The sequence below is a fragment of the Arachis duranensis genome, chromosome 6 (genome assembly GCF_000817695.3).
Source record: "Arachis duranensis cultivar V14167 chromosome 6, aradu.V14167.gnm2.J7QH, whole genome shotgun sequence".
In the NCBI taxonomy this organism is placed as follows: domain Eukaryota; kingdom Viridiplantae; phylum Streptophyta; class Magnoliopsida; order Fabales; family Fabaceae; genus Arachis; species Arachis duranensis.
Window position 1 is genome coordinate 91529571 of NC_029777.3, and position 13479 is coordinate 91543049.

At 32.7% G+C, this 13479-nt stretch overlaps 1 protein-coding gene across 1 annotated transcript; it reads left to right on the forward strand.

Annotated features, from left to right (window-relative positions):
* Positions 1–1912: 1912 nt before the first annotated feature.
* Positions 1913–4514, forward strand: LOC107494620 (syntaxin-22). The gene is made up of 7 exons (XM_016115662.3): positions 1913–2419; positions 2491–2587; positions 2891–3033; positions 3206–3274; positions 3434–3591; positions 3687–3787; positions 4121–4514. The coding sequence occupies exons 1-7, from the start codon at positions 2247–2249 to the stop codon at positions 4184–4186; spliced, it is 807 nt and encodes a 268-aa protein (XP_015971148.1). The 5' UTR covers positions 1913–2246; the 3' UTR covers positions 4187–4514.
* The last annotated feature ends 8965 nt before the right edge of the window (positions 4515–13479 follow it).

Here is a 13479-nt window from a genome sequence, read left to right on the forward strand (position 1 = left end):
TAAAGATATCTAAACCATCCAATGAATATTCGCAAGGGTTATACTCAGTCAAATTGCAAAGATCTTTATACGGTCTAAAGCAATCTGGAAGAATATGGTATAATCGTCTTACTGAGTATCTGGCCAAAAATGGATTCAAGAATGATGATATCTGTCCATGTGTTTTCATAAAGAAATCTGCATCTGGATTCATTATAATTTCTGTGTACGTTGATGATTTAAATATCATTGGGACTCCTGAAGAGATTCCAACAATTATAAAAACTCTAAAAGAAGAGTTTGAGATGAAAGATCTTGGAAGGACTAAATTTTGTCTTGGCCTGCAGATCGAGCATATAAAAAAATGGGATCTTTATTCATCAAATAACATACACAGAGAAGATCTTGAAGAGATTTTATATGGATAAGTCACATCCATTAAGTACTCCAATGATCGTAAGATCTTTGGAAGTGAAAAAGGATCAATTTTGTCCTAAAGAAGAGAATGAAGATATCCTTGGTCCTGAAGTACCATATCTTAGTGCCATTGGAGCACTAATGTATCTTGCTAATAATACACGACCCGATATATCATTCGCGGTAAATTTACTAGCAAGGTATAGTTCCTCTCCAACCAGAAGACATTGGAGTGGAATCAAGCAAATCTTCCGATATCTTCAGGGAACGGTTGATATGGGGTTGTTTTATCCATATGGACCCAAGTCACAACTAGTTGGCTATGCAGATGCCGGATACTTGTCTGATCCACACAAAGGGAGATATCAAACAGGATACTTGTTCACATATGGTTGGACAGCTATATCATGTTGGTCCATGAAACAGACGATTGCTGCAACATCCTCTAATCATGCTGAAATACTAGCAATTCATGAAGCAAGTCGCGAGTGTTTTTGGCTGAGGAGTTTGATCCAATATATTCTGTCATCATGTGGACTAATTGATCATAAGATAGCTCCAACTGTTCTGTTTGAAGATAATACAGCATGCATTGCTCAGCTTAAAGGCGTATACATCAAAGGTGATAGAACAAAGCATATTTCTCCCAAATTCTTCTTCACTCATGATCTTCAAAATCAATGGACAATTAATATTCAACAGATCCGCTCAAGTGATAATCTAGCAGATTTATTCACAAAGTCACTCCCAAAATCTTCCTTTGAAAGATTGGTACATGAGATTGGGATGCGTCGATTTTGAGACATTAAATGATGTCGGCAAGAGGGGAAGACTGTACTCTTTTTCCCTTGGTCAACTTTTTTTTCCCATTGGGTTTTTTTTGACAAGGTTTTTAATGAGGCAATCTCCATCACGAAGGATATTGTACTCTTTTTCCTTCACTAAAGTTTTTTCCCATTGGATTTTTCTTTAGTAAGGTTTTAACGAGGCAATAATCCTAAATGGTCATCCAAAGAGAATGTTGTGATAAGCTTAGTTACGTAGATACCCATTTATGATGGGCGGTTCAGTTTTTTCAAAAAAGTGAATATTTAATGAGAATTTGAAAAAGCTACCTCATGAATACTATAAATAGAGGCTTAAACCTCTGTAGGTAACATATAGCAATAATAAAACTATAATATTCCCCCCTCTCTCTTTCTCTTACTATAAAACACTTATTTACTTTTCTTTTCGTATACTATTAATATAATATTAATATATTATCTTTATAGAAGTATAATAGTATTGATAATAGTATTTTTCTATTTATACTTTATTTTATTACATCTTATTTATTTATTTATTTATTTTACAGCAGATCCATAATAAAAATGAGACGAAAACAAAGAATAATTTCCTAAAAAGGATTAGAGAGAAGAGGGGGCAGATCCATAAATAAATACCCATTGCTATCCCTACTAACAGGGGAAGCGCATGTTACGTAACGCTGAGAGCGGAGAAAAGGAAGAGGTTCCACGTAGGAGGGACTACAAGTCTACAACAACAGAATAACCATTTTCCCTCTGTCTCCCTAACTAACCACTACCACTTTTATTACACAACACAACATTTCCATCTCTTGGTTCCTTTTTAAATAACCCATTGACCAATGACAACGAAAGAACGGTGGGTAAGTGGGTCACTCCCTCTACACGATCTCCTCACTCTCGCTCTTCAGCTGCCACTTCCCATTTCCCAATTCGTCCAACTTCAAACTCATTCACAACTCAAACCTTCTAACTATTTTCATTTCCTTTTTCTTCTTTGCCTTCATCATCAGCCTCCTATTCTCTTTTTCTTCTTCAGCAATGAGTTTCCAAGATATCCAAGGCGGCCCTAACGCAGCCGTGCGAAGAAGCCAGTCTCCGTCGCAGGCCATCGCCGCCGGAATCTTCCAGATCAACACTTCCGTCGCCACTTTCCGCCGCCTCGTTGATTCTCTTGGAACCGTTAAAGACACTCCCGACCACCGCCAGAAGCTGTACGCTTACTTTTCCATTTTTTCATTGAGATGTGTTTTCTTGCAATGTAAATTTTATTTTTCTTTTGTAGGCACAACACGAGACAGAGGATATTGAAGCTGGTGAAGGATATTTCTGCTAAGCTCAAGTCGTTGAGTGAATCTGATCGCCATGCTTCTGGTGCTAATGTATAATTCACTTCTCTGATCTTCTTTACCTTTGATGTTATAATTTCGTTAATTTGTTGTTTATTGCATTTTTCTGCTTCATTTGGAACTTCCAATCGATTTTTTTTTTTAATTTGGAAATTTCAAAACGAAAATTCAAGCTTCCTTGAACTTGAATTTGAACCCTAGGAAGCTACTTAGTGCATGGCAAGTCGTTATTCTTTAACTATGTTGGAATTTAGAAGCTACTTAGTATGATGATCTTGGTTTTGGTTATTGGAAAAGGAATGTATGTTGAAACTTCTTCTCGCTTTGTGAAACCAGGCTAACAAGAAAATTGAAGATGCTAAGCTAGCAAGAGATTTCCAAACCACATTGCAGGAATTCCAGAAGGTGCAGCAGCTTGCATCCGAGCGCGAATCGACTTACACCCCTACTACTGCCCCTCCGCCCTCTTTTCCAACAAGGTTAACAATCTTTTCACAATAGTTGAAGCATAAATAAATTTTCAATAATACTTCAAAATGAAATTTTTACTTTCATAATCCGATTATACTCCTCATTTTTGTTTCCTTTTTCTTATCCGGCCAAATTGAAATGTTTTCAGCTCGCTTCTATCATGTTTGTGTTTGTAAACAGCTCTGGCTCTGGTGAAGAATCCGGTGAGAGAGACCAGGAAAGCCAACCTTTTATGAGGGAGCAAAGAAGGTAACTCTGCGAGATATTTATTAATCTTTCATCCTTTGATAAGGTGAACGACATGCATCTTTGTGATGCAGATGCATAGTTATTTATTAGCTTATTTCTTCAATTTTAGAATGCTTTGAAAAATTGCTTTCAAAAAAGTCAAATTGACAAAAATTGCAGGCAAGAGGTACTTCTCTTGGATAATGAAATCTCCTTCAATGAGGCCATGATTGAAGAAAGAGAACAGGGTATTAGAGAGGTAGAAGAACAAATCGGACAAGCAAATGACATATTCAAGGACCTGGCTGTCCTTGTTCATGACCAAGGGGTTGTTATTGGTAAATAAGATTATCCCTGTGAATAAATAAATTTTATATATCACTTCATTCTTGGTACTGTAACATTGATCATGTTGTTTGCCATATTCCCATAGATGACATTCAATCGAACATCGATAATTCCGCTGCTGCAACAACCCAAGCGAGAGTTCAGTTAGCAAAAGCTTCCAAAAGTGTGAAATCTAGAACCTCATGGGTGAGTCACAAAAACCTTGACATACTAATAAGCTCTAACACAACCATGGATTTAAGCATTATCCACATAATAAGAATATAATGACTTCAAAATCATGTTTGAAATGGGCAGTTTTTGTTCAGAATGGAATTATTTTTCGTTTTCCACATAGAAATGGCATTATTTGGTTTGCACACTACTCATACTGTCATGCATCATATTACTGATTTGAGGATTTCGTTGGCTATAAAAGAAAAAGTATGCAAAACACTAAAGAACCTGCAGTAGTGTGACATTATCAGTGTTATACCCATCATCCTCCCATAATATGACTTCTTTTTGGTTGCCTTGCAGTGTTGGTGGGCGCTTGTAATTTTTGTGGTGATTGTGGTGATCATACTTGTTGTACTGATTATTTAGGGTGCGAGTGAATACAAAAGTGGACAAATTTCTTTTATTTCCTCAATGTTACATTTCCGAGAATGATTTTGATAAATGTTTGAATCCATGAGTGCTTTGTAGTGTGAAGAATATTTTGACTAAAAGAAATATGTTGAGCGTATTGCTGCCCTCTGCAGTCGCCAGTTTATATCTTAGCAAAGAATTAGCAACTGGTTGAAACTTGGAGGAGTGATTGTTGGTAAGGCGATTTTAAGAAAGGCATTGCCTATATTTTGTAATTAGATTTGTATTATAGAATGTGCAGTTGATTTTGCTAGAAGATTGGTATCCTAATGCCAATTACCAAGTTCTTGTGCTGGTTTTTCTGGCTTAATTTAGCTCTTCTCCGAACCCTGAAATATCTAATTAGCATCTCAATTCCCAAATAGATTAAGGAATGTGAGATAACAACAAAGAGGGTAGTGTAATGTAAAACAGAGTAGTTAATTGCCTTCCAGACGTTCTCTTTTGCCTGAGGAAAGCTTGTATTTTTATTTTGTATTTTTATAAACGTGGCAAAATGTTCATACAAAAGAGAAAATAGTTTAGACAGATAATATAAAGAGGTTTATACATTTATCTAATAAAATTATGTTTTTTAAAAAATTTAGAATTTAATTTTTATATATTAATAATAAAAGTTATTGAATTATATCTATTTTTTTTAAATGACTATTTTACACATTCAATATAAGAAATAGTAATTTTTGTTAATGTAATCTAAATGTACGTGTAAAATTGCTTTAAGTATTAAAAAAAGAGGTAATGTCTAAATTGGTCTCTAAAATTTTTAACTCGCATCAAATAAGTTCTTTATTTTTTAAAATGACTAAATATATCTCCCACTCTTAGAAACGTGAATTTCTGTTAGTCTAAAAGTTAATCGACGTTAAAACGTTGTTGATATGTACAGTTAAATTTCTGTAGGTAGTTTGATGCATGCTGATGTGAACACACAATAATTTTAATTCAAATTGGTGTCTAAAATTTGGCTTAAACACCCAAATTGATCCATTCACACTTATAAAACTCTAAACTCAAATCTTTATCTTTCTCGTATATTTTTCTTCATCTCCACTCCTCTTCATTGTTGTTTATAGTATTTTCTCTTCAAACTCTAAAAATTCACTTTTTCGGTGAAATATGATAGACGGTGGTGATAGAAATAAAAAAAAATTCAAATAAAAACAACTCTAAAGTCACACAGAGCCACGAATATTATTATTAATTTTGTTTAAAGAACAACTCGTTATTTTGAGTTTGTGTTTTTCTTATTATTCAATCTTGTTTTTGTCACACAGAACCATAAATACCATTAACAAATAAAAAGATACATATATTCAAACAAAAATATTCCAAGAAGTGGCAAATACGCAAATCCTTGTGATAAATTTTTTCAAAAAACTAAATAATACGAAATATCAAAATGAGAAGCCTTACATTGTCATTTTCGTGCTACCAATACTATATATGCAAGAACACAATTTATAATATGCACCCATGGCAAAAGTAGTACTTATCACAAATTCTCCTAATTGAATGGAATCTCATCACGTATTAATTTCAGCCTCATCTTTATATGTATATGATTTGTCTTGTAAAATGACAACGAGTCCGCGTTGAAAAGAATCAGAGGAAAAATGGAATTATTCTTAACAATGAATATCTAGTATTATGTTGATTGGGTCATTTATTATCTAGCATAAATGGTTTTCTTTCCCTTCCAATTATCTAATATAGTAACTTGATTTATTTCCCTTCCAAACTAATATAGTAACTTGAAGTGTTTGAATATTATGTATAATCAAATATATAAAAAATTACCAACGCAAATTGGCACAGATGGATGAGAGTTTATGTCCTTTAACTATCTCTCTCGGGTTCGATACTCACTGGAGGATGGGAATGAAGCTTGCTTGCTTGGGAGGATCGCCCACTTTGCCTCTGCAGTATCCGAGGGATTAGTCATTGAGCTTCCCACTTTGTCTCTGCAGTACCCGAGGGATTAGTCATTGGGCTTCCGGCCTGATGGATACTCTGGTGCAAACAAAAAAAAAATTAATAATAAAATTCTTAAAATTAAACTAAACTAGAAAAGAAAGGATATTATAATTAATCCTATTTACAGAAAAAATTCATAAAAGAAATTAGGAATTTGATTTTAATTTGATTTAGTCAACATTTTTTCTCAAGCTGGCTTGAAGATATCTTTCATTGACAGTTTGTTTATTATATTATTAAAGATCTTCTTAGGTAATCCTTTAGTTAGAACATCTAATTATTCTGTGATCAGAACATATGAGATACAAATCTGTTTTCTCTCAATTTTTTTTATAAAATATTTGTCAACTTCAATATGTTTAGTTCTGTCATGCAGAACTAGGTTATGAGCAATAGAAATTGCATATTTGTTGTCATATTACAACCTTATTGGTGGAGAAATGAGAACCTTTAGTTCTTGTAGGATTTTCTCTATCCATAGTGCTTCACATATTCCATAAACCACTGCTCTAAACTCAGCTTCTACATTACTTTGTGCCACAATACTATTTTTTACTCCTCCAACTAACCAGGTTTCCTCCAACAAAAGTACAATACCCAAACGTTGACCTTCTATCCATGATATTTTCAACCAATCTGCATCTATATAGGCTTTTACTTGAAGATATCTATAGTTTTTGTGGAGTAACCCCTTTTCTAGGCAACCCTTTCAAGTATCCTAGGATTCTAAAGACAGCATCGCTATATCCAAGTGTGTATGAGATAAATAGATTAGCCTCCCCACCAACCACTATATCTTTCTTTGTCTATTACATTTTTTGGTTCAACTGGTTTCAATTTTAAGTTAGGCTCTATAGGTGTTTCAGCAACTTTACAACCAAGTAATTTCGTCTCTTTTAAAAGATCTAGAATGTACTTTTGTTGGTTCATAAAAATGTCTTCCTTAGACTTTACAAATTCAATTCCAAAGAAGTATTTTAATGAGACAAGTTCTTTGATTTTAAATGCTTTGATAAACTTTTTCTTTAAGTCTTTTAGCTTTAAGATATAATCATCTGTCAGAATAATGCCATCCACATATACAATTAAGATAATAATTTTGTTAGCTGCTAAATGTTTATAAAAAAAATATATGATCAGCTTGACTTTGAGTATAACCAAGTCCCTTCACCACCATTCCAAGTCATTCAAACCAAACTCTTGGGGATTGTTTCAATCCTAGAGAGACTTCTTTAGTTTGCACACTTTATTCTTTCTTGGTTCAGCCTCAAATTCAGGTGAAAATTTCATGAACACCTCTTCCTCTAGCTCCCTATTCAAGAAAGCATTATTTACATCCAATTGATGTAAAGGCCAATTGTAATTCGCAGTAAGAGATAAGAGAATCCGCACAGAATTAAGTTTAGCAACTGGAGCAAAGGTCTCTTGATAGTCTATTCCATAGGTTTGGGTAAATCCCTTAGCTATTAACCTAGCCTTATACCTCTCTATGCTTCTATAAGCCTGGAACTTGATGGTAAAAATCCACTTGCAGCCAACCAATATTTTGTCTTGTGACAGGTCTATAATCTCCCAAGTTTCATTCTTCTTGAGCGCATGCCTCTCTTCTAACACTGCTACTTTTTAGTTGGGATCATCTAGTGCTTCCTCTATGTTCATAGGCTCAAACAGATTTGTAATTTAGAATTAAAGGCTCGATAATTTTGAGAGAGATTTTGGTAAGAGACATAATTGAAAATAGGATGGTTGGTGCTGGTTTTGAGTACTTTTTTGTGTAGGTTCTGATTTTTTTTCCTAAGGGCTATTGGCAAGTTATTATTAGAAGTGACAATTTCAGATTTATCTGGAAGTTCTTGAAGTACTATAGTTAGGCCGTTTTTCGGATTTTCACATTAGGTTGGTATAGAGATAATAGTCTGGTCTCTAATCTTCTTAGGATATCTTCGAACATAACATTGAAGCTCCTTTTCTAATTGTGGTATTTCTTTTTTTGTTTAGGTTCCAACTAATTCTGGCATGATTTTAGAATTGGCTTTCACATCCTTTTTTACAATTGTTTCAGAATTTGCTTGATCAGTAAAAGTTGTGTCCTCAATATATAAGATAGGAGTATATAAAGGTTCATGTAAAAAAAAATTCACTTAGACTCTCCTTCTGAAGACAAATTTTTGGAAAAAAGATTTCATGTTCCAAAAAAGTAACATCCATACTTACATGAAATTTCTTTGTGTGTGGATTGAAACGTTTATAACCCTTTTGACTTGGGAAATAGCCAATAAAAATGTATTTTTCTGTCCTTAGATCAAGTTTATTTCGATATGAAGGTGTATGCAAAAACACAGTACAACCAAATACTTTTAAAGGTAACTCAGAATGCAACCTACATGCTAAAAACTTTTTTTTGAAAGTATTCAACGGTGTGCAGTAATTTAACACATGCATGGACATTCGATTTATGAGATACGCTGCTTAGCATCTCCCCATAAATATTTTGGAACATTACACTCAAATATAATGGCACGTGCTATTTCAAGAAAATATTTATTCTTTCTTTCAGCAATGCCATTTATTTGGGGTGTATTGGGGGTACGTAGATTGATGTTAAATACCTTTCTTTTGTAGAAATTCACCAAGATTTTTATTAAAGTATTCAGTGTCATTATAACTTTTTACTATTATAATTTTTGTGTCGATTTGTATTTTTATCATTGTTAAAAAATACCAAAAAACTTTTGATACCTTAGATTTTTCATGCATGACATAGATCCAACATAGTCGTGTGTGGTCATTGATAAAAGTTACAAACTATTTTTTTCAATTTGAGTTGTTATTTTCGATGAATCCCATATATCACTATGAATCAAGTGAAAACATTTAGATGCATGATAAGTTTGAGAGCAATAAAGAACTCTATGACTCTTTGCACGAATACAACTTTCACATTTAAGTAAGGAAGAATCAATATTCTTAAACAAACTTGAAAACAAATATTTGAGATATGAAAAATTAGGGTGTCCTAGTCTATTGTGCTAGAGAATTTTTTTGTCCTTTATATGCATAGAATTTATACCACTAAATCCTTGAGCTACTTTATCTTTCGAAATATTCTCAAAATGATAGAGTCTATCCATCATCTTAGCACTGCCAATCATCTTTTTCGAGGCCCGATCCTAAAAAATACCATGAGTGTTAAAGAATGTCACAGTACAATTGGAATTCTTATAGATTTTAGAGATAAGTATGATTTTGGTCCCTAACGTAGAGATCAAAAATTTATTTCGTCCCCGACCTTTTTTTCGCTACAAAATGGTCCCCAAGGTTTCAGTTTGTTTTAAAACCGTCCTTCGAACCAAAATGCCCATATCCCTTCTTCCCCAAAATCATGCAAAGCACCAGCAGAAACACAAGCATAAGCACCACTACCACCACCACCATACCCACCACCACCCACCACCTACCACCACCACCATCATCATCATCATGATCATCATCATCATCATGGAATCATAAGAACTCAGAACCAGAACCACCACCACCACCCCCACCCACTGCCACTCCATTACCATCTGCATCACACCAACCAAAACTCAAAAAATCAACATCATTATCGTCATCCTCATCAGAACCCAGAACTCAGATCCAGAACTCAAACTCAGACAAACAAAAACTCAACTCAGAAAATCATCATAATCATCAAGAACTCAGAATTAGCAACAACAATACTCCAAATTCAAATTTTAGCAACAACAATGTTCCACAACAAATTTCAAAAAAATCCAAAAATTTCACAAAAATCCAATTCACAGAATTCACAGAAGAAGAAGAAGAAATGGCAGGCGACGGTGAGGCGGTGGAGTCGGCACCCCCCTTTCTTTCTCTCCCCACCCCCGCTTCTCTGTACCCTTTCTTTCCTTTTTTTATTTATTTTATATTTATTTTATTTTATTTTATAATTTTTTTAATGAGAGTAATTTGGTAATAAAAAAATAAAATTCGTAAAAAGGACGATTTTAAAACAAATTGAAACCTTGGGACTATTTTATAGCAAAAAAAGGCCGAGGACGAAATAAATTTTTAGCCTCTACGTTAGGGACCAAAATCGTACTTATTCCTAGATTTTACTAACAGAGAGAAGATTACAAGAAAATTTTGATACATGTAAGATATTTTTTAGGTCAATATTTTTGGATAATTTAATTGTATCCTTTTCAGTAATAGATGAAAAACTACCATTAGCAACTCTAATTTTCTCATTTTTTAAAGCAAGGAGAATAAGTTTTAAATAAAAGGGAGAGACTGGTCATATGGTCAGATGCACCTGAATCGACAATTCATGGTGCATTTAAGTTCGAGGTGCAATTAAGGGAGATAGGAATACTAAAATTATATGTTTGAGCCAAAAAAATTACTAGGAGTACTAGATACAGAATTGAAAATTTAATAGCCTTATGATGAGTTGTTCAACCTATTCTTTACTCAAGGATGATTTTTCAACCTCATGAGCAGTTGAGGTAAAACATATTTTGGGACCAAGTTTACTGCCTTTAAATGTGGTAGTTTTCCATAAATGTTCCAGCAAGTTTTTTGGGTGTGACGAGATTTATTGCAGTGGTCACACCAAAAATTAGAGGAGACTTCTGATTTGAAGAATTTTTAAGTGCAGCAGGTGTCATTAAGAGTGCATTAGACTCCAAAAAGTCTATTCAGTCTTGTCTTTTTTCATCATCACAACTTTACGAGTTTTCTCTTTTTTAACTTCAGCAAATACTTTTTCAATTAACGGTAGGATTGCTCTTCCAATAATTTTGCCACGAACTTCATCTAACTCCACATTGAGGCCTACAAAAAATTAAAATATCCTCCCTTCTTCCATTGTTTGTTGATGGTGTTTAGCATCACCGGCTAAATTTTACTTGTAGTTATTGAAGTGGTCAAGGTCCTACCACACCAATTTCAATGTATGAAAATATTTGGTGACATTGTCACTTTCTTGTTGAATTTCTCTACCTTTTAGAGTAAGTTCATAAATTTGGGATTTATTCCCAAGATTAGAATACATCTCATTAACACTATCCCACAATTCTTTGGTAGTGGTATAGTACATATAGTTACTACTGATATCATTTTCAATTGAGTTCCCCAGCCATGTCATCATTATAAAAAATTTTATATTCCACACATTATATTGTGGGTCAGTGATGTTAGGCTGGCTTCGCTCACCGGTGAGATATCCAATCTTTTCTCTTTCATGAATGTACATCTGAACTGATTAAGACTACCTAAGGTAGTTTGGCCCATTGAGTCAAAATGTGGTGATCTGAACTGAATGGGAGTCACCACTAACTAGTATCCATTGCTCAAATTTTTTAAATCTGATGGAGTAGGAGTGGTGTTTTCTTTTTATTCATGATTAATGATTGAAAAACTATCAGCCATAGCTATAAATTAGAGGCACAATACAGAGATCTTGCTCTTATACTAACTTGAAGTGTTTGAATATTATGTGTAATCAAATGTACAGAGAATCATTCTCTTTATAGAGGAATCACAAAAATAGAAATAACTAGAAAATGAGAAAAAATATTAACCTAAAATAAAAGAAAAATTTCTAATCATAAAATTCCTAAAATTAAGCTAAATTAAGAAAGAAAGAATATTATAATAAACTCTATTTACAGAAAAAATTAATGAAAGAAATTAGGAATCTGATTTTGATTTGATCTAGTCGTCAATATATTAAATTAGTAATTAAAACAAATGGAATCATTTTATATGATAATTGATGTGTAGTTCATACATATACACACATCAAAGGGTAGGAGTGCAACTATTAAGTATAACTACTATACAATGACATACAAAATACGCAAGAAAAAATAAAAGTGTGATAGTGAATATTGAGAAAATGGTATGATGGTGTAATCAAATATTCATAAAATAGATTAGAGTTTAAGCAACTTCACTAAGACCCAACTTCATTGAAAACCACCGTCAACCATTTTTTATGAGCCCTTGACACCCAAGAATTATTCAATAACAGTTTAGCAAGAATAAATCATGAGTGCACATAAAACAAAACATAACAAAATAGGAAAAAATTAAAAAAGTTGAAATTTTTAGCTATCTCTATTCATAAGAACAAGTATTGAAGTTAGAAAATTTAATTCCCTAAGAACAACAGAAATAGTTGAATTAAACAAATAAAGACGTCTTGGAAACAAAGATGGCTGCATCACTCAGAATAACAAAGACAATTAGATCATAGAGAAAGTTCAATCAAAATTCACACACAACATAACGAAGAAAAACAACTACCTTATCACTAACTCCAACAATAATAAGAAGACTTGAGCTGAACATCTCAATGATAACAAAACGTTCAACACCTATAAGGTGAAAAAGCTCACAAATATTCAATAAGATAGTAGGGCATGTAAAAAAATTAAAATATTCATGGAGTTAGAACTATACATGTTCGATGACAGAGCCTTCCTGTATTAGTATTAAATATTATGAATCCATCTACGGCTAATAAAGAAACAACTATAGCAAAGAATAATAAAATTAGCGAGACGGAGGGTTTATTTGAAAATGAAAGAGATTGTATTGAAAAAAAGAAATAGAGTATGCAGGTATGATCCAGATTAAAAGAAACACGGGATAGGACATGAAGACGGGATGAAGATGAATGTTCCAATTTAATAACCCATACAACGACGTCGTTTAGAATATAGCTTGGCAGCTAAGGGGGCAGATAACAATACACGTCAACATACTCTTAAGGTTAGTTGATAAAGTGATCAATGGAGATTCATGTTTCACAAATTGAGGAATTTATTTGATCATTTTATAAAAGGGATCGAATTGGAGTGCTAAAAATTTCAAGAACAATTTTAGACATTACCTCATTAAAAAAAAGAAAATCTCATTTCGATCCTTAACAATTTTGCAAAATCTCCTATTCATCTCTTAAAGAAAGCATAATGTCATTGCGAAACATTTTAAAATTTATGTTTTTTAATAATTTTTTATGAGTTTAATTTTTATATATTGACAATAAAAATTATTGAATGATATTTATTTTTTTAAATAATAATTTTACATAATTAATATAAAAAATAGAAATTTTTCCTGACGTAATTTAAATGTACATATAAAATTGTTATAAATATTAAAAAAATTGATGTACAATGTTTTTACATGATAAAAATTTACTTACAATTATTTTTATGTAAAATTAATAATTGAGAATTAGATAATTTAATATATTT

What these genes read in the sequence shown, in the direction of transcription:
- LOC107494620 (XM_016115662.3), top strand. Translation starts at nt 2,247, where the DNA reads ATGAGTTTCCAAGATATCCAAGGCGGCCCTAACGCAGCCGTGCGAAGA. An exon ending in CCGCCCTCTTTTCCAACAAG is followed by an intron (nt 3,034 to 3,205) that starts GTTAACAATCTT and finishes GTTTGTAAACAG; the next exon opens with CTCTGGCTCTGGTGAAGAAT. An exon ending in TGAAATCTAGAACCTCATGG is followed by an intron (nt 3,788 to 4,120) that starts GTGAGTCACAAA and finishes GTTGCCTTGCAG; the next exon opens with TGTTGGTGGGCGCTTGTAAT.